A 24529-nucleotide genomic window follows, 5' to 3' on the forward strand; every position below is an offset into this window, starting at 1 on the left:
ATCATGTGTTCTGTAAATGACAAAGTTTGGAGGGCTTTTGGTGAGGCTCTCTTTTTCATGGTGAGGAAAGCTGTCTTTCAAATGTCTCTTAATTGAAAACTGCCACTTAATACAGTTGGGGGGACACAAGGAACTCTGTATGGCTACTTAAACTTTAACTTGTGACTGTCTAAGCTTAGAGTCACAGCGCAGCTGAGTTAGAAAGGACCTCTGGAGACCATAGTCCAACTCTACTCAAGTGGGGTCAGCTTCTTTAGCTCAGTGTCCATCCTTCTAGTGGATCCTAGTCCTGAGAACAGTGTGCAAAATCAGTAGGATGATTCTTGGCTGTGACCCTTAGTATTGCTTTAAGTTCTGAACTTGACATGATGAAGCCTGTCTGGTGAACTCCATTACAAGCTATGAGAAACAGCAGGTTTGTGGCTCTGCTGTCTTGGTGAGGTGCTTAATTGCTCTAGTATCACTGGTCCTTAAAAATGGACCACCTGTTACAGCAGTCAAGCACCTCACCAAGGTAGAAGACAGAAGTAGTAACTAGCTGGCTAATCTACTTAAAAGTGATACAATTTCAGTAAGAGTTCTCTTGTGACTTCTGACAGTTGGTGAGCATCCTAAGTGACTCATCTTTAAGAACACTACAGAATTCACAACGCTTTATTTACTCAGTCATAGAGAAGCTATGATTATTCCTGAGCAGATGTTAAGGAGACAGATCTACATGGAAAATGTCATCTTTGCAGGCCCAGTGAAGTAAGAGTATTAAATTATAATTCATTGCTTTTCAAGTGATAAATGCAACATGAATCTATCAGGGCATCAAGCCTGGTTTCTCTTAATGATGAGAGAAAGCTATAAAATCTCTTGATATTTTTGTCAAGCTTTAATCCCATCTTTTTTTTAGAAAATAAACTTCTTAAATAGTGTGAAGAGCCTTGAAGAAATGAACAGGCTTTATAAAAGGGAGTTTATAACTCGAGTCTGACTCATGGAATTTGTAAAGCACAGTGCGAAACAGTATTAGACTCCTGCAGTACGTGTCTCATGCCTCAGAATTGAAGCCAGATCATAGAATCATTGAATGTCCGGAGTTGGAAGGGACCTACAAGGATAATCAAGTCCAACTCCTGTCCCAGCATAGGACAGCCACAGAATTCACACCATGTGTCTGAGGGCATTGTCCAAATGCTTCTTGAATGCTATCAGGCTTGGTGCCATGACTGCTTCCCTGGGGAGCCTGCTCCAGTGCTCCACCACCCTCTGTGTGAAGAACCTTTTCCTAATATCCAACCTAAATCTCACCTGGCATATCTTCCTGCTATTCCCTCGAGTTCTGTCACTGGTTGCCAGGGTGAAGAGGTCTACGCCTACTCCTCCACTTCCCCTTGTGAGGAAGTTGTAGACTGCATTGAGGTCTCCCTTCAGTCTTCTCTTCTCCAAGCTGAACAGACCCAGTGACTTCAGCTGCTCATACGGCTTCTCTAAAACCTTCACCATCTTTGTGGCTCTCTTTGGGACACTCTCTCTGGGCACATCTCACAGATGTATTGGACACTGTTTAAATTCCATAAGGATCTAAGTTCCATAAAAACAGGTAGTAATCATGGTATTTTACTCTAATAATCATGCTGCTCTACTAGCTCTTCAGTATTTTCACAGAATACCTATGGGTAGACTGGCTTGCAAGTATCCTGAGTGTGGGTGTGGTTTTTTTGTCAGGCTGTTTTGTTTACTTTTTGATGTTTTCTGCTTTAATCAAGTAGCTTGAGACTTGTCAAGGTTTCTTTCCTGAAGATGAGTGGGAATAATAACTTAATGACATGGTTTGGTTCTGCTCCTGACAACTTTTGGCCAGTACAAAATTTCTGCTTTCCCTTCTCCCTGAAGTACAAGTTACCAAGCTGACAGAGTAGGTGGTGATGCTGGATATGGATTTTCATGATTTTCCTTGGAGGGGGCAGGTGCAGAATACTGGAAAGTGGACTAGTAAGACCACCAGCAGAGCTCACGAGATACACGCTGAGCCAAATGACATGTTCAGCAAATGAAGAGAGCTGCCCTACTAGCACACCAAAACCATGCTAGGTTTATTCTTGTAGAATCAGCTTCCTTTTATCCAGTTGTCTTGACTTCTAAACATCACACTTACAATGAATTTACATTCATCTATATACAGGATGTAAGTCTGAGATGATATAGACTTAAGATCGAGGTAGTTAGAAGATCTAAAATCTGATGTAGCTAAACATACTAAATGAACAGGCTATGAGGTACAATGGTCTACCATTAATATGTTCCTTGAAGTATGAATAGTTTTATCCAAAATAAATTGTGTAGCAGTGTTGCAAGTCCTTGAGCAAGTAATAGAGAAGATGCAGGTCTTGTGGGAGAGAAACCTTTTCCAGAGTGAACAGTTGGTCTGCCCTAAAGTGAAGTCACTGAGTCTGATTCCTTTGGGTACAGGGAGGTGAACACTGCTGAATAAGAGCTGCTCAGACTTCGTTTTTTAAGTTCCACCAGTGTTGGAGGTGGTCAAATATGTGCTGTCTTTATCCATAGCCTTTCACAAACAAGGAGCAGTGGTGAAGTTGCTTTCATGTGCCTGAAGTGATGGTCTGCATGTGGTCAGGTCTCCTAGAGGGGGATGCCCTCTGAAGGTGGTGTAGCCTCTGGGACTGCTGCCCACCAGGAGCACTTGAGAAGCTCAGGGCTCTTTAACCTTTCTAAATGTGGGGAAGGAGAGCATCTACAGCCAGTAGCATAGATCACTGTCTGCAGGCTTCTGGGTGTGATCTGCTTAGTAACAGGGGAGGGAGGTGGAAGGCATTCCTGATGGGCAGGATTAACTGGATAATCTTCCAAAATTAGGTTTATTCCACTAAGAGTTGAAACAGCTGACTTGAGCCACTTTCAAAAATGAAAACCTTCTTAGTACTGCTATTTCTACACACTCACAAGTCTGCTTTGAAAATATTTCAGTGCATCTAAAGAATAAGGCAAATGCTGTTGTCCTTGGGGCACCTATCTTGGAGAGAGCAGCCAAGAGCATAGTGCACTAAGTAAACCTAAATACCTCTGAACTTTATCAGCTGTATTGACTCAGTTAATCCTTGAAGTTGTGGGACAGCTTCATGATACTTGGCAGTGAAGAGAACTAGTAAGCAGGAGGATTTTGAGCATCAGAGGGAGTCATGAAAAAGTGAAACAAATAAGGTCTTTGGAAAAAAAATGAATTTTTACAGCATGTTTGTTCTAGAATAATTGCACTTCTGTTCAGGAGCTTTACTAGGAAAACAGATGAAAGCTGCTTCCTTGCACTTAATGCTCTTAAGAGTACATTTGTTTGATCTCCTTTGCAGTTACAACATGAAATCAATGGGAAAGAACAGCAAGTATCCAGTAGGGCTCTTGGCTCTGTTTTCTGGAAAGGGAAATTACCCACTCGGCAAGGTTACATGGTTCTCTGTGTTGTGGCAAGTTTGTTCAGGCTGAGTAACCTAATACAGTATTATAATGGCATAGTCTGGCATAATATATAGTCTTACATAATTATCTTCCTAAGTTTATGTCTTTTTTTCACAAAGTAAGTACTAGCAATTTGGCATATTTTTGCTGTCTGAATTAGTGTCAAGTGAAATGAAAGTCAATTAATTAGCCTCACACTTACAAGTTCAGCTTAATGTCTCCGAAGTATGAATTCACAATGTGCAGCATTTGCCTTGGGCAAGACATGGTGCTGTTGAAAACATATTAGTTTGTTAATGACAATAACTTTATTGGCTAGCTACTAGCATTGTAAAGTTTTTTGTTTACTGGACTATATTGTAAGATGAATGGGTAATGTTGCCCTCCAGTGGCTAACGTCTAGAGGATACAGAGCCTGTTTGCACTGGCAATAAAGAACCAATCATTTGGAAAGTCTGGGATGTAAGAGTAGGATATTAGCTTAGACCTATAGTCTATTTAAATAAGACAAGTATCAGTAATGTTTCAGAACTTAAGTGTTCAATATATTAAGGTTGTATTAGGACTGAAGTTTTTCCCTCAAGCTGTAGTTAAGAACAACATAATTTCAGGGGGCTTCTATTCACTGGAAGAGTCCTTTTTAGCCAGTGTCTGATCAGATCAGTTTGTTGCAGTATGATCTGAGCTTGGTAGAGAAATCAGAAATAGCTACTGGATTTGGCTTTACAGTAGTTGCTTTCAGTGTTATCTTTGAATGGACTTTTCTAATAACCCTAAAATAACACTTTTACTAGATTCTTATGAAACAAGTTGTCTTATTCTTATCTAGAACCAGCTGTGCTAGCTTGTAAATCCATGGCTTATTTAATAAACTGATATTCTTATCTAATACATTTACATGTCAAGTAGTGTTAAAGTATCTTTATGACTCAGAATGGAAGGGGAAAGCAGTAAATCTGTCTCCAATGTCTTTAGCAATATTTTGAGGCTTGACAGAGGAAATGGCTAGCTCCTTTTCCTTATATTCTGGCTTAATGCAAAGCTAAACAATGCTTCACAGGGCTCCAGTCACTCCAGACCAGCTGGAGATGGAAATTACTTTAAGTCAAAGATTTCAGCTTTGAAGCTGTAGGTGTAAAGCAAAAAGTCTTTTGCTCTTTTCGGCCTAGAACTGAGTCTTTGAGCACGAACTCCCTGCAGCCAGCCCAGCGGTGGCTGCGGGGTGCTCGGGGGCTGGTGCCGCAGGCAGCGCGCTGAGCAGAGCCGTGTCACTGGCCGTGCCCGTGGGGGCCTGGGCGAGGTCAGGCGAGGTGCGTTGCTCCGTGCCTGTGGACTTAGGCTCGGACGTAGGGGGCGTGGTGCGTGCGGGTAGGTAACACCGCGGACCCGGAGGGGGGGGATCACCGGCGCGAGGGGCACCGGTCCCTCGGCTCCCGCCAGCCGGCTCTCGGAGGGAGCTGTTCAGCGCCGGTACCGGCCGGCCCGGCACAGGCGGTACCGGTCCCGCTGCCGCCGCGAGGCCCGGGGCGGGCGGGGGGCGGTGCGGGGTCTGTGCCCCTCCCCGCGGCCCTGGGGCGGGGAGCGAGGGCCCCGGCGCCCTCCCCGCTGCCAGCTGGCTCCGGGCGGGCCCCGCTGCCCCCTCCCCGGCCATCCATTATTTATCAGCCGCTGCCGTGGTAAACACCGGGGAGGGCGATCCCGCAGCTGCCGCTCACCGCCTGCCCCCGGCCCTTCACCGCGGCGCGACCCCGGCGGGTGCGGCCCCTCGCTGACCGCCTCCCCTCCGCGCTCTTCCTGCAGGACCTGTCTGTTCCTCCTCGGGTTATAAGAAGGCGGATGATGAGATGTCCGGAGCCACGTCCTCGGCGGATCTGGACGAGGCACCAGCCCGCACCATTTACTTGAACCAGCCCCAGCAGAGCAAGTTCCGCGACAACTGGGTCAGGTACGGAGCAATCCCCGCTTCTCCCCTTCCCGGCGGCAGCCTGCACACCCCGCGGCTGTGGGCAGGGAGGGCTGTGGTCACTCTCCCTCACTCCTGTCCCTGCCCAGACCTGTTTTCAACACAGTAGGTTCAGCTTCTGCTGAGGCAGCGAGGTTCGTTGGCCAGAGTGGGTGCCAGGGTTTGGGTGGCAGTACAGGGGAGAGGTAGCAAGGAGGGATCCCGCAGCAGCGAGGGGTGAGCTTCTTGTATCAATAGTAGTGAGAGCAGGGAGCTTGTAGAGCTGCATGAGTGAGACACATGAAAAGGTCTTCACTTGCGGCTGTAGTAGGGCCACTGAATTTTGGAATAACAGGACCTAATCCAGTACTCCCGGACACAAGGGTTGACCCATGAAAATCTATTGTGAGATTTGGATAGAATTGGCTGTATGAACTCTTGAAAAGCAACAGCATTTAGTTGTGCATACAAGGCTGTGGTACACTTTTGTTCTTTAATTGAAGACTAAAGGGAATTTTCTTTGGCATTTAGAACCTTTCATTGTAGACATGTGTGTTTAAAACTTATATTGGTATGATTAATGCCATTATTGCAGTTTAGAAACAAATAATGCGCACTGAAACATGGAGTATAAGGATACATAACACAAGCAAGTTGTGGCAGTGCCTGCCACGCTTGCCCTGGGTTAGCTGGGTGAACAGATGGCTCCTTTCATGACTAAGGAGGAGTGTTATTTAGCAGGCTTCTGTTTGTTAATGCAGATGTTTGGGTTATTGTTCAAAGAATGGTTTACACAATGAGTGCCTTTATGAAAAAATAGAGGAACTCTATATTCTGCTGAAGTGATGATTTCCATTAGCTGGTTTGTTGTGTGTTTTATCAAGGGCAACTCTTAAGAATATCCTCTGAAAGGGTGCTGGTGTTCCCGGTAGTGCAGCAACTTACTTATACAGGATTTTCTCCTCAACTTTGACTTATTATATACTTGTCTGGGAAAGCCTGTGGTTCAGGAGCAGTTAAAATGACAGATTTTCTTAGTGTCTTGCTTCTTCTATGTGGGCAGCAACGTTGGATGTTTTCTCACTTTATTTTTCCTTGACTAATTGAGTCTGACCATGTTCTATGGATAGACTAGTTGTGCTTTTCCTGCTTTACAGAAAGAAAAGCAGGGAATGGAGCATTGGCAGAACATGTAGTTTAGGTTTTGCTGAAGGTATGCTGTTCTGATCTGGCTTAATCTTACAAAAAAGTAGTGTGTGACTCTGCCACCAAGAACTTGTTTCTCATTAGCCCCATTACCAACACCTGAGCAAGCTGTTGTGTCCAACTGACTGTCTGGAAGCCATTTCCTGGTAGCTGTAGAAGTTTTCCAATAGTTTTTTGCAGCTTTGCCTCCTGACAAGGGCAACTTGAGTCATGAGGAATATTGGTGTGTGAGGGATAGGACAAAATGCAAGTAGTGTGGTGGGAAAGTAGAGGTGTTTGCATTACCTGCTTAGGAATCTTAGATCCTTAATGTCATTTAGAGATCGAGTTCACTTTATAACTTGTTCCGGCTCAGTAAGAAATCTTTGATCTCCTTGACTTTTAAAAGGGTGACAGGCTTTGGCTGTGCTCTCTTCATCTGCTGGATTAGCTTTCTTTCCTCAGCCCAGTGGGAATGAAGGCAAAGGTGACCTGAGCTCGTAATATATGTGTAAGGGTGCCTTGTGTGGAGTATGAGTAGGGATTTATTTATTCACTTGCTGATGGATATTGGAGTTTCTCTGGAGAAACTGCAGTTCTGTATTGCCCTTGGACTTCCTCACTGTGTTCGGCTTCTGGATTTCTCAGGGCCAGTGAATTTGAAGATATATTGTCTCTATAGGAAGCATCAGAGTACCACAGCACAAGGCACTGCATAAGCAGATAAACACCTATACGTAAGGGCTTATGGAAAATCAAACTGAAGGAGATGATAAAACAGTTTGTTGTAAATCATGCAACTTCTGACTGTCACCTTTTTGGTAGTCATCAAGGATTCTCTGAACAACAGTGCGAATTTGTGAGTGTTCATAGGAAGTTTTCCAAATTAAGGGGTAGTGTGGAATAGCTTGCTCAAAACTAAGCAAAATACAGCAGGAAATGGAGGTGCAGAAGGTGGGGGAAGGTAGGTCAGTGGTATAGCTTTTCGTTTAAGATATTGTAGGCATCTTGAGCTTTTTAACTCTTTTTGGGAGAGGCACTGTTAAAAGTGAATTCCTGTGTTTGTTTGTGGGAGCAAAAGGAAAAAGTGTTAAGTACCAATGCTTTTTAATTTTGGACAAGTTAAGCAAAATTTATAATGCCCTAATACCACTTCTAAATAGTATATAGTGCTATTGCAAAAGCTAAGTGGATGGCAAGATGACACTAATACTTAAAAAGTCTTGAAGTATGAGTGTGAGGATGTAGAAGGAAGAACTGTTTCCTCTTTCCCCAGGCTTTCTGGTGTAAATAAGTAAGATTGTGAGACCTTGTAGAGCAATAGCTAGATCTTTTTTTTGTGCTCTTCTAACCTTGTCACGAACTATTTAAAAACCTAGTGCTGTAAAACTTTGTAGGTTGGGTTTAGCTTGGTCCTTTGCATGTGTGTGTATATATAGCTGTCACCATTTTTATTACCCTGCAGCAGCAGTGATTCCTTCTGTAGGAACACCTCTTCTACTTGCATTAGAAGCTGTTTTCATCCCTACTATGTTCAGTTTGAAAAACTTTGTGTATTTGTAACTCTTTGAACCTTTTAATAAAAGGTAAATGATGTTCTCTTTTAAGCTGAAGCATTTTAGAAGCTTTGAAATATGTAAAAAGTGGAACAAATAAGATTACTTTGTCCAACACAGCTGTAGTTGTGCTATTAAGTATGTTTGCTTTTATGAGAGCTAACTAGTACCTGTTTTGACTTGTTCAATATGCATAACTTCAATATGTGTCTGTTTAATGGGAGCATTTCTGTACTTTAACATCAGTAAGAAATGAAACATTTATGCCCTGAAAACTTCCAGCCACTCTGTACACAGCTCTGTGCCACTTAAAGGCAATAATTATAATCTACTCTCAGGTATTCTACATTTTGGAGATTAAAGTCTACTAACAGCCCTTGCAAACCTAAGACATCTCTGGTTATAGACAGTGTGTGATAGTAGTCAGGCTTCTACAGAGACTACAGCCAGCATTTTTTTCCCTTCTTTCCAATGTGCTGTGGGAAAAGGCTTTCTTTTGCACTACTTCAAAATACTGTCTTTTCCTTCCAATTCAGGTATAAAACACAAAATGGTAGTGAATCATTAATGTTTCCAACCTCTAACTCTTCTGCTGTTGTCTTGATTTAGTGTGAGCGATTGTAGTAGTGTGTACACTCCTTATGTAGATGATCAGCACAGTGTGAAAATAACTTTAGCAGAAGTGCCAGATTAGCTGGTGGTTTTGACTTGAAATGTTTTTTTTGCTACCCAGGTTTGCCTGATTGCTTAAACCTTAGCTCTTTATTACTAAGTTTGCTTTATGTGATTACCTGAATGGTGGGGGAGGTGACTCAAAGTCTTTATAGTTTGAAAACAAACTTGCCTATTGCCTTTTAAAAACACAGGGATACAGATGGGGTGTGATGATAGGGGTTTGAATGCTGTGTCAATACTTCTGAGATCACCAAACTAATTGCACGAGTACTTTTCCAAATCTATGCTCAGTGGAGACTGGTTTATTTTGCTTGAAGTAAGAACGTTCTACAGATCTGGCTTTCATGTAAATACAATTCCTTGATGTTTCTTATTAATATAGGAGTCTAGTCTGAAATCAGTGGCTTATCCTGAATGTATAACAGCGCTGTACTGAAATTTTCCTTCCAGTGCATGCAGTAAAAATCACCAGTTAAGTGATTTGAGCCCCTCACTTGTTGCATGTGTTAATGTTGTTGCAAAAGTAGTTGGAACTTCTGGTTTCTTGATTCAGGAAGCACAAAAGTGCTGAAACAGCTTTAAGGACATTTGTAATTGTCTCTACATTTTCTAAGTACATTGCAGTTGCTGTTGTAACTGATGCTTTATGTAATATTCCTATATTCAAGGCCTGGTAGTGCATCCTGGTGCAAGTCTGACACCCAAATCAGGACTCAAAGTTCAGCCTCGGTATGTGGCTTGAGTTATAGGTCGGGGCAGAGCAGCAGTCAGGAAGGGCAAAATTCTGCTTGTATGCTTTAATGGGTCTTGAATCCGGTAGTCTTGTTGAAAAGCTTCTCATCAGAACAGCATTTGCTGGTTTGATCTATTAGGGAGGTTCCAAAAGATGCATTGTGATACCCAGAAAATCCTCAGTTCAGAGACTTGTCTTCCATACCAGGCAAAAGTTAAATTCTACTAGAAAAGATAATGAGCAACAAGCCTTCAGTGTTCACTTTTAAACTATACGGGGTCTTAAAATTCAAGCAAACTGGTGAGAGAGAATTTATCGCTTCATAAGGCAGAAGCACCACCACTAAGAATTTAGCACTGAAGACTGTAAGAAGGCTTCTAGTAGCACCACAAGTCCTGTGTTAAACAGGCTGTTGTTTATCTGTAGTCCTAGACTGTCCCATCAGTGTCTGCCGGATGCTTGCTGGTGACAAAATTGTAAGCACAGTCTGAATTCTTCTTTAATTTTAGCTGTATGTTGCATTAAACAAAGCAAAGTGCATTGTTGGCTTGCAAATACATACTGTAGAAGCCGCTTGGGATTTAGAGGTGTTAATGCTTTTTGAATGTGTGTGGAGGTTCTCTCTGATGCTCAATGAGTCCCTGTTGCTGAAATAGGAGTTGCTGGTATCACGAGCCAATTAGTATTGACCCTTACAACATGAATATCCCAAGTAGTGTTCGCTATGATCTGTGGTTTAAAATGTGAATGGTAGCCTGCTATGTGCAAGTGCATTTATCTGCACTTAATGCTGTAGACCAGCATTCCTCTTGGACTAAAATGTACCCTTGCTCTTTAGGCAAAATTGCCCCTACTTGTGTTAAATTTATTCTTGGTAGAGTTCAGACACTGGGGCCATATATACTAGTGTGTTGTATTACATTTGGAAATCTCTTGTGTTGTCATGTGAACAGATCACTTGCCTGACTGCAGAAAAGCATTTTGGAATTCTTCAAAGGAGGGATGTGTTATTATATTCTGAATGGTGAAAGTCTAATCACATATTAAACGAATCTTCTAACTCTTCAGTTCTAGGTAGACAGTGTTCTTAACTGAAAAGAAATACTCAGTGTTGCGTAATTCTCATAAATAAGCAAAATATTAATTTTCCTGTAGTGCAGCTGTTGCTGATATTGTAATCTATCACGATGAAAAAGGCTTGGGTATAGCTATAGGATTCTTTTAGCCATTAAAACTCACTACAAATAACTGGTATTGTATGCCTGGTATTGATGTTGTGTTTCTAGATTGTGCCAGTGTATCTGAAGTTTGCTGCATCTTTGGTCTTAGTGGGCTGCTCCTAGGGCCAGAGCCCCTGGACAGTTAAATTGTTGAATTTTGCCTAGATGAAATGTCTAGATCAAAAAAATAAAAACCAGATGTGAGAGAGTTCTAGTGCCCTTCCACCTGCTGCATGCTGAGCTTTCTGGCATACTGAAATTGGGGTGGGTTTTTTGGCATCATGGTGGATTTCCTACGTAAGCAGTAGGAACACAGCAGGGGAATTAAACTAGGGTTTTTTTCTCTTTTTAGCTAAAAAGTCACTATTTTGGGTGACTTTCAGACACTGGAACCAAAGCTTAAATGTAGTCTGACTTCATGCAAACAAAGCTGCCTTCCCACATGTCTGTTGAATAAATATTGGCTTGTATTCAGCAGTGTGTATTCCCCTGTGACTCTGCATTTCTGCTTATTCCTCCACCATCATTGGTGATCTCTGTCCAGAGAAATGTGTGAACAGGAACACAGTAAATGTTGTTGGTGATTCTTTGTGTAGTTTGGGTGAGGGTGGAGTCAAAGCAGGTGTCTTTCAGGACTTAAAGGCAGCATGTACAATAAATCACACTTTCTGAAGTCTCTTGCTGTTTATAGTTTTAATCATAGAATTGTTTAGGTTGGAAAAGGCCTTTAAAATTGAGTCCAGCTGTTAACCCAGCACTGCCAAGACCACCACTAAACCATGTCCCTAAGCACCACATCTACTCGTCTTTTTAAATACCTCCAGGGATGGTGACTCCACCACTTCCCTGGGCAGCCTGTTCCAATGTTTGACAACCCTTTCAGTGAAGAAATTTTTCGTGATATCCAATCTAAACCTTCCCTGGCACAACTTGAGGCCATTTCCTCTTGTCCTATCGCTTGTTACTTGGGAGAAGAGACTAACACCCGCCTTGCTACAACCTCCTTTCAGGTACTTGTAGAGAATAATGTATACCTGATCCCCTGCACAGTTGTGTGTATAGTCTTCTGCTGAGTGCTACACACCTCCCTGTCTGGCTGCTGGTGGTCTGTAGAAAAGGGTAGAAGAGTAAGAAATTCTCTGAAGCTGACCTAAGTTGAGCTCAGGAACTGTAATAACTGCTTTCCATATAGTTTCTGTGGACTGTGAAGATACTTGTTCAGTTTTGAGAGAAATGTAAGTATTCATTTCTTCTGCTACCCCCTGCTTGTCACTAGAACAATCACTGCTTAAATTGTGGTGACACTTGGAATTAAATAAGGGCTTTAGAACTGAAGTTAGCACACTGGCTTTTAGACAGCTAGATAACTTGTGTGACTTGTTTTGATATTTTTTTGTCATCTTCATATCAATGCTGTGTGTTTACTGTGAAGCCTATTTTGGGTTTGCACAGTAACTAAATGTGGTACTAAACCTCATTTATTGGACAGTAGTATTTCCAGATTAACTGTTCCAGTTAGCTCTATTTTATTGAGTTGTACTTGCCAGCAGGGCTACTGCAAACCAAGGGCGTATTTCTATAGTGATGACCTGACAATATCAGAGCATGCTGAAACAATACTGCGCCTACAGAGCTTTTATTGCTGTTCCTAAACTGTCTTTGTCTAATGTATTTGTTACTGAAAAATAGCCAGGAGTCCGTTTCCTTTTCTGTAGGGATTGCATGAATAGAGAACAAATGGAAAGACCTTTTCTATTTGCATGCTTTAGGAAAAGCCTCCAGGGTACAGGATTTGGAAGCAAAAATGCTATCACTTCTATTAAATATGACCATGAGGTCTTGTTTTTAGGTTAAACTGAGCGTAAGCAGTTGTGCTAATGCCTGCGCTGTATTAAGAGTGCCATGAGCACTACGGTCGGAGGCCTTTGTAGTGGAAGTAATAATTGCTTTGGCAACATCAAGTACATTAGTTCTTGTAGTCTTTCACTGCCTATGTATGGCAGAAGTCCTGCTTGTACTGGGGCAGTTTGGCACAAGATACTGTAGGTTAGAAATTCTGGAAAATCCTTACATAACTAGGAGTTGATCTTACTGAACTAGAGAGTAATAGGACTTATGCTTCAGTGGACAATAGTTCATAATGTGTTTTCATGTACTTTTGTCTTGACAGTGGTCTATACAAAGATAGCAACCAAAATGAAGCACTTGAAGATAAGCTTGTTGCTGATGCAGCTTTTTAGGAAGTGCAGATAGCTCAGCTAAGCTGGGTTTGTGAGCCTAAGCATCTTACTCCTGAAATGGAACTTCTGCATTAGGGCAGATAACACTACTTGCCAGCAGAAGCAACGATAATCAATGGAAATTGCACTTACCACCCTTATTAGGGTTTGGTGTAGGATGCAACACTAATGAAGTGTGTTACTATAAAATAATGATGTAAGAATATATTTGAGATGTCTGTGCTAATTTAGATTTCCGCTTGTGTAAAACATTCCTAAACTTCAGTGGCTGGTTGTCTAGCTGACAGCTGTCTGCTTTTTTTATTAATTTGATTGTGTGTGATGTCTTGAATTTAACTTGAAGTAAACTCTTCTTCAGAAGAGCTTCACTGTTTTATTACAGCAAACACAAACCATTCTGGCCCACAAAAAAAACAAGTTCTGGTGGAACTTGACCTGCAGGGGAGTTAGTGGGCTGGCTTGATGTGTCCTGAGTCTTTTAAACCTGTATGAAACGATCTTTTTCTCCTCAAATCGTATGATTTGAGAAAAGAGGGCTCAGATTCTAAGATGTAATCAGTTACTTCTCTTACAAAGGAAGGGGAGAAAAGTCTTCCAAACACACAGTGGTGCCTTTAGTTGTTTCTGGTGGGAGCCCATCCTATCAATGAAGGAGACCTTGGACTAAAACATGGGAAAGTGGTGAAGTCCCTGAGATGAAAACTGTCCCACTGGTAAGAGTTTTCACGAGTTACTGGGCACTGCAGTTTGAAGCTGCTAGAAGTGTTTTATGCCAAAGTTCAAATGGATTAATTCTAGTACATTTGAATACTCCCAATCAGTTTCACTGTCTGTGTGGATAACTTAGGACACCAGATTTATCCCTCTTCTACAGTATTGCAACAGCTTTGTTGGGAAATCTTTCAGGGTTTGTTGCTGTGGCTAGGTAGAAGAATGTCCTTTAAGCAAAGCTATGACTTGTTTTATCTTCTGACAGTATATGAACTTCTATGTGTAAGATGTCATTGCAGTTATAGAGAAACTGTAGGGGAGGGCAGGAAGAGATGGACACAAAACAAGCACTTGGGACTGTGGACAGTGGTTGCTCCAGAGCTGGGTGACAGATACTCTAAGGTGATGGCTCTTCGTTCTTTGCCTTGCTCTGGCAAGCTTTAAACAATAATATCTCATAGGATTCAAGTCTTGCACCTCTTACTGTGCAAGAGCAAGTCTTGCTCCTCTTACACTCCTCTATTCTGACCTTCTGATCTGTCTCAAACGGTCTAGAGTGTTTAAACACCTCGTAGCCTTTTCTTAGCTGATAGAAGCGTACAGGCCATATAGAGAGTGGTGAAACCCTTACTGGCTGGAGTCTTCCTCTGCAGGAACTGTAGTCGCAAGGATTCATCTGACAGAGTGAGGCTCTTCAATTAAATTGGGGGCTGCATTGTTTCAGGCAGAAATTGCTGCCTGCTATAATAAACCAGAACTGGTTGTTTAGGACCTAGTTTCCAGTCAACTGATAATCATTGCATAGGCATATAAGTAATTGCTCTGTACAAGCCTTCACGATATGTTCTTTGGGAAATTCGTAAACAGTTGATTCTTAAGTCTCTTCAGTGAGTTTCATGATCAAAATACACCATTTTCCATATGTGCAAGGAGGTAGATGGTCTTTCACTGGCATATGCATGCAACTGCTAAAAACCTAGTTTGTGACACTTGGATTTGTAACAACCAAACTAGTGTTCTGCATGCAGAGTTGTTTGTCAGTGAGATATTCCTATGAAGGAGCTTTCTCTGTACCAAGTGTAATAACTGCCTGTTGGTTTTCGTGTTAATGTAGTTAAATATCACTTGAAATATGCAGAGCTTGCTGCTGTGCCTGCTGCAGCAATGGTGACTGTCTGAAGGTAGCTTGTGTTCATACTGCATCTGTACTTGAGAGCTACAGCAGAACCTCTGAAGCCAATGTCAGTCTTGCCAGTAAAAAAGTGTCATGTGCCTGCAGGACCTTAGCCTGCACACACAGTTCCACTGAAGACAGTATTTGAGCCCTTAATTCAAGCAGATCATCTTGGGTTTTTTCTACTATTTTTTTCTTCCTTCTCTGTTAGAGGGCATCTGATCTTTTGTGAGTGTTAATGGAAACAAAGCCTGCTTGGTGAGAGAAGGGTTCAAGTCCTTAATGTTCACTTTAATTACCCAGCCCCTCTGCTGGGGATCAGGTGTCTGTGCCTGGCTTTCTTAGTAATTGTTCCTGCAAATTGATGTGTGTTAAAAGCACTAAAGTCAAGCAATACTCACTCTCAGATTTGAGAGCTGAAGAATATGTCAAATATGTGAACTGTGGAATGTATAGCTGTGGGTGAATGCTGGCTACGAAAGGACAGTCTGTTGTATTTATTACCCCTGGAAATAAGACCATGTGTATCTCAAGGAGGTCCTAAATTCTCAAGGAGGGGGTGGAAGTGTTTTAGATGGCTGACTGGGAAAAATATAGAGTTGGATTCAGTGGCACATTGCTAGCATACACTTAAGGAAGTAACCTCTCTGCCTCTATTACTGGCAGCCTTTGCCTCTTCAAGGATGATTCAATAGAGTAAAACTTGACTTTATAAAACGTTTTGAGGAAACAGTATCAACTATGGGAGTTGTCATGCAAAAAATCCATGTTAATAAATGGAGGAACTATACTGGAAAACTCCTACTGAGTTTCTCAGCACACAGTTTGCTACTTTTCATTTGAGTGTTATCAAAATAACTAATCCTTGGTACTTTAGTAGCACGGTAGTGAGTTGAGGTATGTGAACAACACTAGCTTTTTTCAAATTATACAGTGATTGCTTTCAGAAAAAATTCTGCACTGCCCTAGAAAGAGTGGGGCCAGGCTCTTTCAGCTGTACTGATGTACAGAAACTAATAGCATTTCAAGGAAATAATTTCTCTTAATTTATACAAGCATACTACATCACATGCTGTAAACACGGATGCCTGTTTTCACTCAGTTGGCTTAGTTGATGTAATTTATGTTGAAGTATGACCACCTGCAGCTTCTGTAAAATATCACATTGAGTATTTCAATACATGATTCTGCTGAGCAGTATTAGCAATAGGAAGTCTATAGGCTGTAGTGCTAGAAATGCTGTCATGTTACCTTTTTTTTTTTAGAGATCCAGTTGAAGTGCTAACTGACTTCCATCAAACCTAGTAGGGATTTGTAATTGCTTGAACAGGAAACTAGGTGAAATTGAAATATAAACTACCTCAGCCTGATAAGATGGGATCTTAATTGTGTTTTAATTGTTGATTTTAACTTGCCCCACTGATCCTACTCTAGTGTCCAAAACAGAGCTTTGTATAACAAATTGTGCCATGTTGTCCCTTGTTACTGTTTGATTCTGGAAGATGCAGTGGCATATCATTAAATGGGGATGGGGAAGAAATGAGGGAGAAGGAAATGGTTAAAGCAAATAAATGGTCTTGGAGAATGCAGTTCTTTTCTCTTATCTTTGGATGTACAAGGTTACTGCACTGAACTTAATTGCCTGTTGTAGTAAGAATTTTACATGTAGCAGTCAACTGTGAAAAGCAGATCATGTAGATAAAGCATTTGATTATACTAGTCCTTCATGATTTGTGAATAGTTATGCCATGGATTTCAGTTGGTCTGGAAGGCTTATTGGTGAGAGAGAACAAGAAAAGCATTTCATATAGAGGACCAACCTTAATGGAAAGGTGCTCTTGACACTTCTAGGAAACTTCAATAAAACAGCATCTTGCCTGTGTTTGAGGAGTTGTGTTATTAGTGCTTCAGGAAACAATTTTTCTTCTTTCTTGAAAGGAGTATCTTAGGGTTCTCAGTTCCTTGGAAATATAAGCCTTCCTAAAAAAATAAACAAAACATAACACCCTGCCCAAAAACCCAAGCAACCAATCAAAAAACCCCATAAAACCAAATGATACCCCAAAACACAAGCAAAAACTCTTGTCACAGGTTGTCTGGCTCTTGCAGAGCTTACATTTGGTGTCTGGGGGAAGACACCTGAACTACAGCTGCAAGCACTTAGCTCTTAAACCTCCAACTCATGCTGATGCCCAGTCGCTAACAGTGGGGGAAGGTGCTGTGCTAATTTGGGGGGAAGTGAGGCAGAGTTGCTCTTCTTACTATAAAAATATTTTTTTTTCCCCTTGTATAATGGAACACTACATGTGACTAGATAGACTCAGTCTCTCATACAGCTTGAGCAGCACAAGGAAACTCATGCTGCAGAACCTCTCTCAAGGCATGTAGATGACTGGGTTGTAACTAATCAAGGACTTGCACATAAGGGTCTTATTCTCTTTTAGATTGTTTTTGGTAACTTGACAACATGGGGGTGGCTTATAGAACTCATTTAAAAATTGAGTGGTTAAATCTTTTTGTAAATCTTCTTGTCATCTTGGACACTTTTTTCCTGAAATTGTTGTCATGCCCATGATGGGTTTGATGTGAGAAACAGAAGAAATTGCACAGACTGTTGAGACTAGTTTGGGCAGTATACTTCTGTTTTAAGGTAGAAGAAATAGTAATATAACTACTCGGGGGAAAATAGCCAAGAAAGATTAATCTGAAAAAGTATGTGTTGTTGTTCTGGAGGATTATTCATAACTGAGTATAGAGTGGTTCTGAACTGGGAAAAGAGGTGTTTTGAAAATGGCACTGCAGAATTTCAGATTTCTCCTGTGTTCAACTCTGCCTCCCTCCAGTGCTTAAATCCATGTTTTGATACGGGGTAAGCACTTGATCAAGCTAAAGGTTGATGTAACAGGTTGCCTGTTTATGGTGCTGAAGTTTGGACAGATAGTAAGTTACCTGGTGGTTTATCCAATACTAAAGGTACCAGTGATTAAAGTGGGACTGTCAGCCGTCTGGGTCTGTGTGATACCTCTATTGTTCTGTCCAGCTCTTCCTCATAACACAGGCAATGTATTTCCTCCATGTTCTATATTTGTCTTTACTGTGTGATCTTTCTAACATTGGCTTTTAGAAGCCTACTTGAAACATTTTGGTTATAATCCTATATTATTTTCCAATGCAGTACTAAAATAAAAATCTTCTAACCTGCAGCACAGCCAAGTACAGCGTGGTGACATTTCTACCTCGATTCCTGTATGAGCAGATAAGAAAAGCTGCAAATGCATTCTTCCTCTTCATTGCCTTACTGCAGGTATTGTTTTATTGGTTTGCCTTGATTATAAAATGAAATTGTAATGCAGTAAAAGTTGTTTCAGTTGTTATGCTTAACTGTAAAGAAATTCTTAGACATATTTTAATAGTAATATTAATGAGGTGTGTGCTTTATAATTGAAATGAGAATGCAACTTAGAGACTTTTTCTAATGTAGTTTGTAAAATCAAGCTACTTTTATTCTTAACAAGCAAAAACAAGAAGTAGTATTGTAAAAAAAAAAAAAAAGGAGATTTTGACCATACTGAGAAAAGCACATGTGGGTTCTTAAGAAACTGCTGACTGTTTAGATAGTCCAGATTATTGCTGCTTCCAGTTGTTTATATTGGTTGAATGCTTTTCTTGTGAAGAGAGGAGAAATAGAATAAAAGATATGTACAAGAACTTTGTTTCTCCAAATCTTCTGAGAGCTTAGGCTAGTTTGCCCACTGAAATTGGATGCCAGTCAGGCACAAATCAGAAAGCTCTGCATTCTCTGTTCTGACAGCTTTTCATGAAGTTCTAAATTTGCTAGAAACTAATTTTAAATACAAATGTAAAATGGGTATCTCTTCTCTCTGTTCACAGCAAATTCCAGATGTCTCTCCAACAGGAAGATATACCACCTTGGTGCCATTGCTATTTATTTTAACAGTTGCTGGCATCAAAGAAATCATAGAAGACTATGTGAGTGATTATGGGGAAGGCTGTGCTACAATGTTTCAAAAAAACCAACAAAATGCCCCAAAGCTATGCATCGCTGAAGTCTATTCAGTCATTGCTGAACAGCAATAAAATATTCTTTTGACTTTCAAAGCTCTGAACCTGACTAGAATTTCTGTAGCACACTGAGATAAATTAAGCATTTTCATTATAGATGGTGAACAAGGAAACAATAGAAGTCAGGACACTTGTTCCCACCTCTTCAAATTTGTTTATTTGTGCTTTTATTAGGAAGGCCTGGCTAGAAAGACACTCTAGAGTCCTGACAGATATGTGGATTTTTTTGGTTGGTCTTGAAAACGAGTTGTGGGAAAGAATCTTTAGCATAGTGCAAACTGTTTTTTGGGAAAATCTGAAGCAACTTACTTGGATACTTTTTATAATAGGGGTCTTTCTGCTTTGCAGAGTTCTGATGAATAAAGTAATTTGGAAATCAGTCTAAACGAACAGCACATAGATTGTATAGTGCAGCTGTCATCTAAATATATTGTTCCTCATTATTCTTGTTTTTCTTCCAAAACCCGGTTTTGGAGACTTAGTTTTTTTGCTGTTGATCCAGGCTTGAGCCTGAATTCCAACATGGGGACTCTCACTTTAAAGTTAAATTATATTTTTTTACAAACTATTTGGATTTAAATGATCTGTGTGGCTTTTTAAAAAAAGTATGACATAAAGGCAAAAATGACCCAATGTATCATCTCACAGTTTGTCATGTTTCTAGCTCTAATGGTTTTGGAATCTGTAATGAAGTGTAATGGGGCGTAATGAAATGTTTCCTTTTCTTGCAGAAAAGGCATAAGGCAGACAGTGCAGTGAATAAAAAGAAAACTATAGGTAAGACTAAACAGTCTGTAAGTTAAATGTTCAAAAGTAAGTGTTCTGGTATTTACTATTTGCACTTTAAACAATTCTGTTGCTTCAAGAGTCATGATGATGGGGAATATGTGTCTGTTTGGCCTAGGTAATTACTGGTCTAGTAGGCTTTTACTTTACCAAATGTTGCAGACTGATGCCAATAGTGTGACACTTGGGGGTGAGGTGTGGGAGGGGATAATTAGAATTTATGAGTTCATGTAATTTCAGGGTTGTCCAAAGTTATACAGTTGTCAGCTCCTTCAAGAAAACCAAACAATCTCCTCCCCTGCCAAACTATATCCTGATTATTCTTAAAAAAAACCAAAACAAACCCCACCTGCAACAAAAAACCCACAAAACAAACAACACTGCCCCCCCCCCCCCAAAAACAAACAACCCCAACAAAGCCTTGAAACACTAAAAGTTAGTGTCAAAGGAATTTTAAGTCCCTTTTGTAAATGTTGCTGCCCTTAAAATATAGGAAGAGCTCTGGGGATTTTGTTGATTTGCTTTCCTGAAGTGTCACTGAAAGAGAATTTTAACACTGATATTCTTTGAATGCCTACATGTATCCCTAATGTACTGATACTACTTGGCATTGAATAACTGAAGACATCATTTTAATTTTCTTCATCTCCCTCAACTGAAGACCTGTGCAGAAAATATGAAGAGCTTATTGATGGCCACCCTGTGGTCCATGCTGCAGTCCCGGGATCTCCGGGTACCTGTGTTGGACAGCTCCTTCCTTCACTGTTCCTCTGTGGAGATCTGCAGATGAAACAGAAAACACAGGGACTTGACCTTTGAGTAGAGCCCCTTCCTCCCAAACACACATAGCTTGAGTCTCAGGAAGCTAGAGAAACACTTAAAGGAACATGGGGAACTGAACAGCCTGCTTCAGTTAACAGGCAAAATGTTTGCAGGACTATTTTCAGCGAGTTGTTTTTTCTTCATGCTTGAGAAGTTAAGTTGATCATTGAGAATGTATATTAATGAACATCAAAAAGCACTGCTTTACCAGTTCTTCAAGGTAACTTCTCTACAAGAGTCTGGGAAGATCTTTCAACTGCAAGAACACTGAATTTTAGACATGAAAAATCAGCGATTAACTGGCTGTGGCACAACAGGCCTTGTTATAGGTAATACAAAAGACTGCTCCTTCAGAGGTCACATAGGCAGTTCTAATTCATTTGTAGTTAGGGAACATGTGCCAACAAACACTTTAAGGGAAGTTTATCACAGTAATTGTGGAGAGACAACCTTAAAGAGTACAAGGTATTCTTATGGAGCTACATGGAACTTAACACTTGAAAAATTATTTTAGTTCAAGTTTTATTTTTTACACTTGAATACTCTAAATACAGTTTTCAAAATTATATTTAAAACTGTATCCTCCTCTTTCTTAAGAGGAAGGCTGAAAAGGCTCATTCTTGGGACTTGTATTTTGAGAATGAAAAGCTAGTTTGTGTTCAAGGTGGGATTAAGATGTATTAAATTTAGGTTCTCTATGTGTCTTTAGGTTCCTCTTACAGCTGAGTGAGGTCTAGTCAATGCAGTCAGTACTGAGAGCAGTTCAACTCACTCAAAAGTAGACATCTACCGGCTACTTAGCTATGTTCTGAACTGCACTGACTGCAATGACCAGATGCTTGCTTCAGTAACATGCATGTAGGCTTTGCGTTTATATTCACGTTCACTTTTTTGAGCAGTAGTGTTTTGTCAGAGCACACTTCCTGTATTATATTTGCCATTAAAAAGATTGGTTTGCTTTGCAGAGTGGCTTTGGTATGTAGGAATTAAATTCCATTTGGAGGTAACTCAATTGAAAGTTCTGCTCCAGGTGAGCACTGTGCGTCTCCATTATGTTTCATGTATTGGACAGCTTCCCAGGGTGTGTATGGAGATGACACTGAATCTAGGGACCAGACTAAATACAATCCCAAGTTGAAGCCCCTGAGCAGCATATTGCATAGATGTAGAGAGCTCAGTATTAACTCTTCTGATGTATGATCCTCTCATCGTCAAATTATAGAGTAAGCCACGAGCATTTAATACTGTGTAAGATGACCTTGAATAGTCAAGAAGCACAGGACTAAAACTGTTGCACAAGACTGATGGGAAATGCTTGCCCTTTAGGAGCAGCACTTCAAATGGCCCTACACACCTAGGTGTTAGTGGCAGCATTAAGTCCTAGATCTAAAACATCAGTACACTGTTTTTTAGCCCTAGATAAAAGGTTTGTATTGAAACTCTGTTTAGGAGCAGTCTTTTTAGGTACTTGTTCTTTGTTACTTTAACTAAATACCTTTTGACAAGAATAATTCATCAGTTTTACCTTCCTGTAAATATTGTAGAGAAGACTGTCCTTTGGAGTACTCCTATAAAAGAGGAAGGGAAGGAAGAGGTATAACAAAACTTTTCTTCCCCTAGACTGCATATACTTGTTTGGGTGGAAGCTCAGCAGTTTAGACGCATCACTAGCAGTGCTTCTGTTGCTGCCCAACCATTTTTGTTAGTTTGCTTCACTGTGATCCATCCACTGTAATATTAAATTTCAGGAATCAGTGCTCCAAAGTGTGTGGCCTGGGTACAGGAATCAAGAGGTGGGTTTCTGGTACTTGATCTGGTCTGACAAATCTTGCATTCCTGTTTGGGAAGTGCTGTGACCTGAGTAGGATGGCTGAGGCTGTATTCAGCAGAATTGTATCTTCTGAGAATTTGATATGATCTTCAAATGAACTGCATATGTGAATTGCATAGAACTGAGGAGAATATTTATTCAAAGTAGGGGGTTGGCCTCTTCCAACTTTAATCTGTTGCACACTACACTTTTTGAACATCCTTAAAAACTGGCTGCAGCTCCTTTTGGTGAAGGGTTTGAGTTCGTTTAGGTATGCTTGGAGTGCTCAGACCTGGACTGGATTTGGTTGCTCAGCAATCATTGGGCATAAATTTTTGACCTTGCTGTTTAGGCTGGGGTAGCATTAAGTAGGTGTTGAAGCATCTAGAGGAACTACTTGGGTGGAAAAGCATGTTCCAGGGTAGATGACAAATGAATGTGTCAAGACAGCAGTATAGGACTTGGCTACAGAAGCCATGGCCTGTTTCAGTACCTTGTTTCTTTTTTTGTTTCAGTGTGAGCTTCAGCATTTAGGATTCTCCTTCAGCCAAAGCTGATATTTGCTTTTCAGTGACTTTAGATCTGCTTGACCATTAAGTCTCAGCCCTATGAGGGTAATTGATATGGTGGTGAGGTTGGATGTGTCAGAGTCAAAACATAATGAATAAAATGCAAGGAAAAAGGTGAGAAGTGAAAATTCTGTGGTTAGGTCATACATAGAGTAAAGATGTTTCCTGGTATTGATTGTCACTAGGCAATAATGCCCTTTGTTTTAAGGAAGGTCATTTCCCAAACAAGTAACAATACTGCCCATCTGTGTGGTAGTGTGAAATGATGCCAGGAAGAAATGAGGCCACCAACTGTTGTCTTGCAGGTGATAAAAATGATATAATATAAATATTAAGGGCAGATTCTTCCTTTTTCTTGGATGCACATGCCTACAGCTATGGGCAAAAGTGTGGTCCCAGCTTCTGAAAAGTACTTTTTTGATGTGTGTGTTAGTTCCCATTCTAGTCAATGTTCACTACTGCTGATGTAGTTGTTTTGAAATTTGTCTGTATCTTGGGTATTTATTCTAATCTAACTTTAAACTTTTTTTTCAGTTCTAAGAAATGGGATGTGGCAGAACATTATGTGGAAAGAGGTAAATAAAATCAGGGATGGGAGGGAATGGAAGAAGGTGTTAAAGAATTACTTTTGCTGGAATCAATTTGGAGGCCTAGAGTTACTGCACACTATGAGAATTCCCCATGACTTGGGGTGGGAGGGATCCTTTCTGTTGCAGTAGTAAAAATTGCCCTGAGCAAGGCACCTGAGTCCCCATCTTTAAATCCTAGTACTATGTTTCTGTCAAATGCTAATGAACTGTTGTAAGTGTTCTTGCTTGGACAGTTAATGTGCTCCAGGGTGTAAACAGCATTTTATTTTCAGTCCACATCTAGAAGAGTAACTTTCACTGCAATGCTGTACCTTCCCTGAAAGTCAAACGGACTTATTTTGCTACCTGTGCTAAAAAGTTCTTAGGTTTTGAGTCTAATTAGTAAGCTGTTTGCTCAAGCAAGGAACACAAGCCCTGCTGCTACCTCAGGCACTCAGGACCTCTGTTCCGTGAAGCCCTGTGCCAGGACCTCTTGGGCTTTATTTCTAGAACTTGATGAAATCCCTCAGGATGTATTGATCTAATTGTGGCTCTTAATGCCTTTTTAAGGACAAAATTAGTCCTGTTACCTAAAAAATGAGGGAAAAGTACACCCTTTTAAAACCTCTGGGAAATGAAACCTGCCTCAAGAGACCTAAAAGCAATCCTGCTGAAGTGTTAAGCTATAGTAGAAACTAAAGATTGCCAGGGATTCTGATGGCTAATGCTGATGCCTGTTTATGCTGTTCCATGTATATTTGTAGTGAGGACACTGAATTGAAAGATATTTAAAGCTGAGTCTGGAATCTGGTTTTCTTATATCCTTAAGCAGTTTTTAAATTGGCCTGTGTCTGCATCTGCCTATTGTCCAGGCTTGCATTTATTGTTAGGGTATAATGGTTCTGTACTCTTATTCTTGTTTGCTGTAAGGGAGAGTTCTGATCTTTTTTGTGCTGAAATTGGTAAGGAATTAGTTGTCAATGGTGTCAGAG

The 24529-nt window shown here is 40.7% G+C and overlaps 1 protein-coding gene across 2 annotated transcripts in view; it reads left to right on the top strand.

Annotated features, from left to right (window-relative positions):
• Positions 1–5291: 5291 nt before the first annotated feature.
• Positions 5292–24529, top strand: part of ATP8A2 (ATPase phospholipid transporting 8A2) — a 316393-nt gene continuing 297155 nt past the window's right edge. For both annotated transcript variants that reach the window (XM_068422488.1, XM_068422495.1), the window contains exons 1-5: positions 5292–5407; positions 18103–18202; positions 18790–18888; positions 19713–19758; positions 23503–23543. In XM_068422488.1, coding sequence (XP_068278589.1) covers positions 5307–5407; positions 18103–18202; positions 18790–18888; positions 19713–19758; positions 23503–23543 — 387 coding nt within the window. In that variant the 5' untranslated portion in view covers positions 5292–5306. The remainder of the gene's footprint in view (positions 5408–18102; positions 18203–18789; positions 18889–19712; positions 19759–23502; positions 23544–24529) is intronic.

This window comes from Nyctibius grandis, chromosome 2, assembly GCF_013368605.1.
Source record: "Nyctibius grandis isolate bNycGra1 chromosome 2, bNycGra1.pri, whole genome shotgun sequence".
Lineage (NCBI taxonomy): Eukaryota > Metazoa > Chordata > Aves > Nyctibiiformes > Nyctibiidae > Nyctibius > Nyctibius grandis.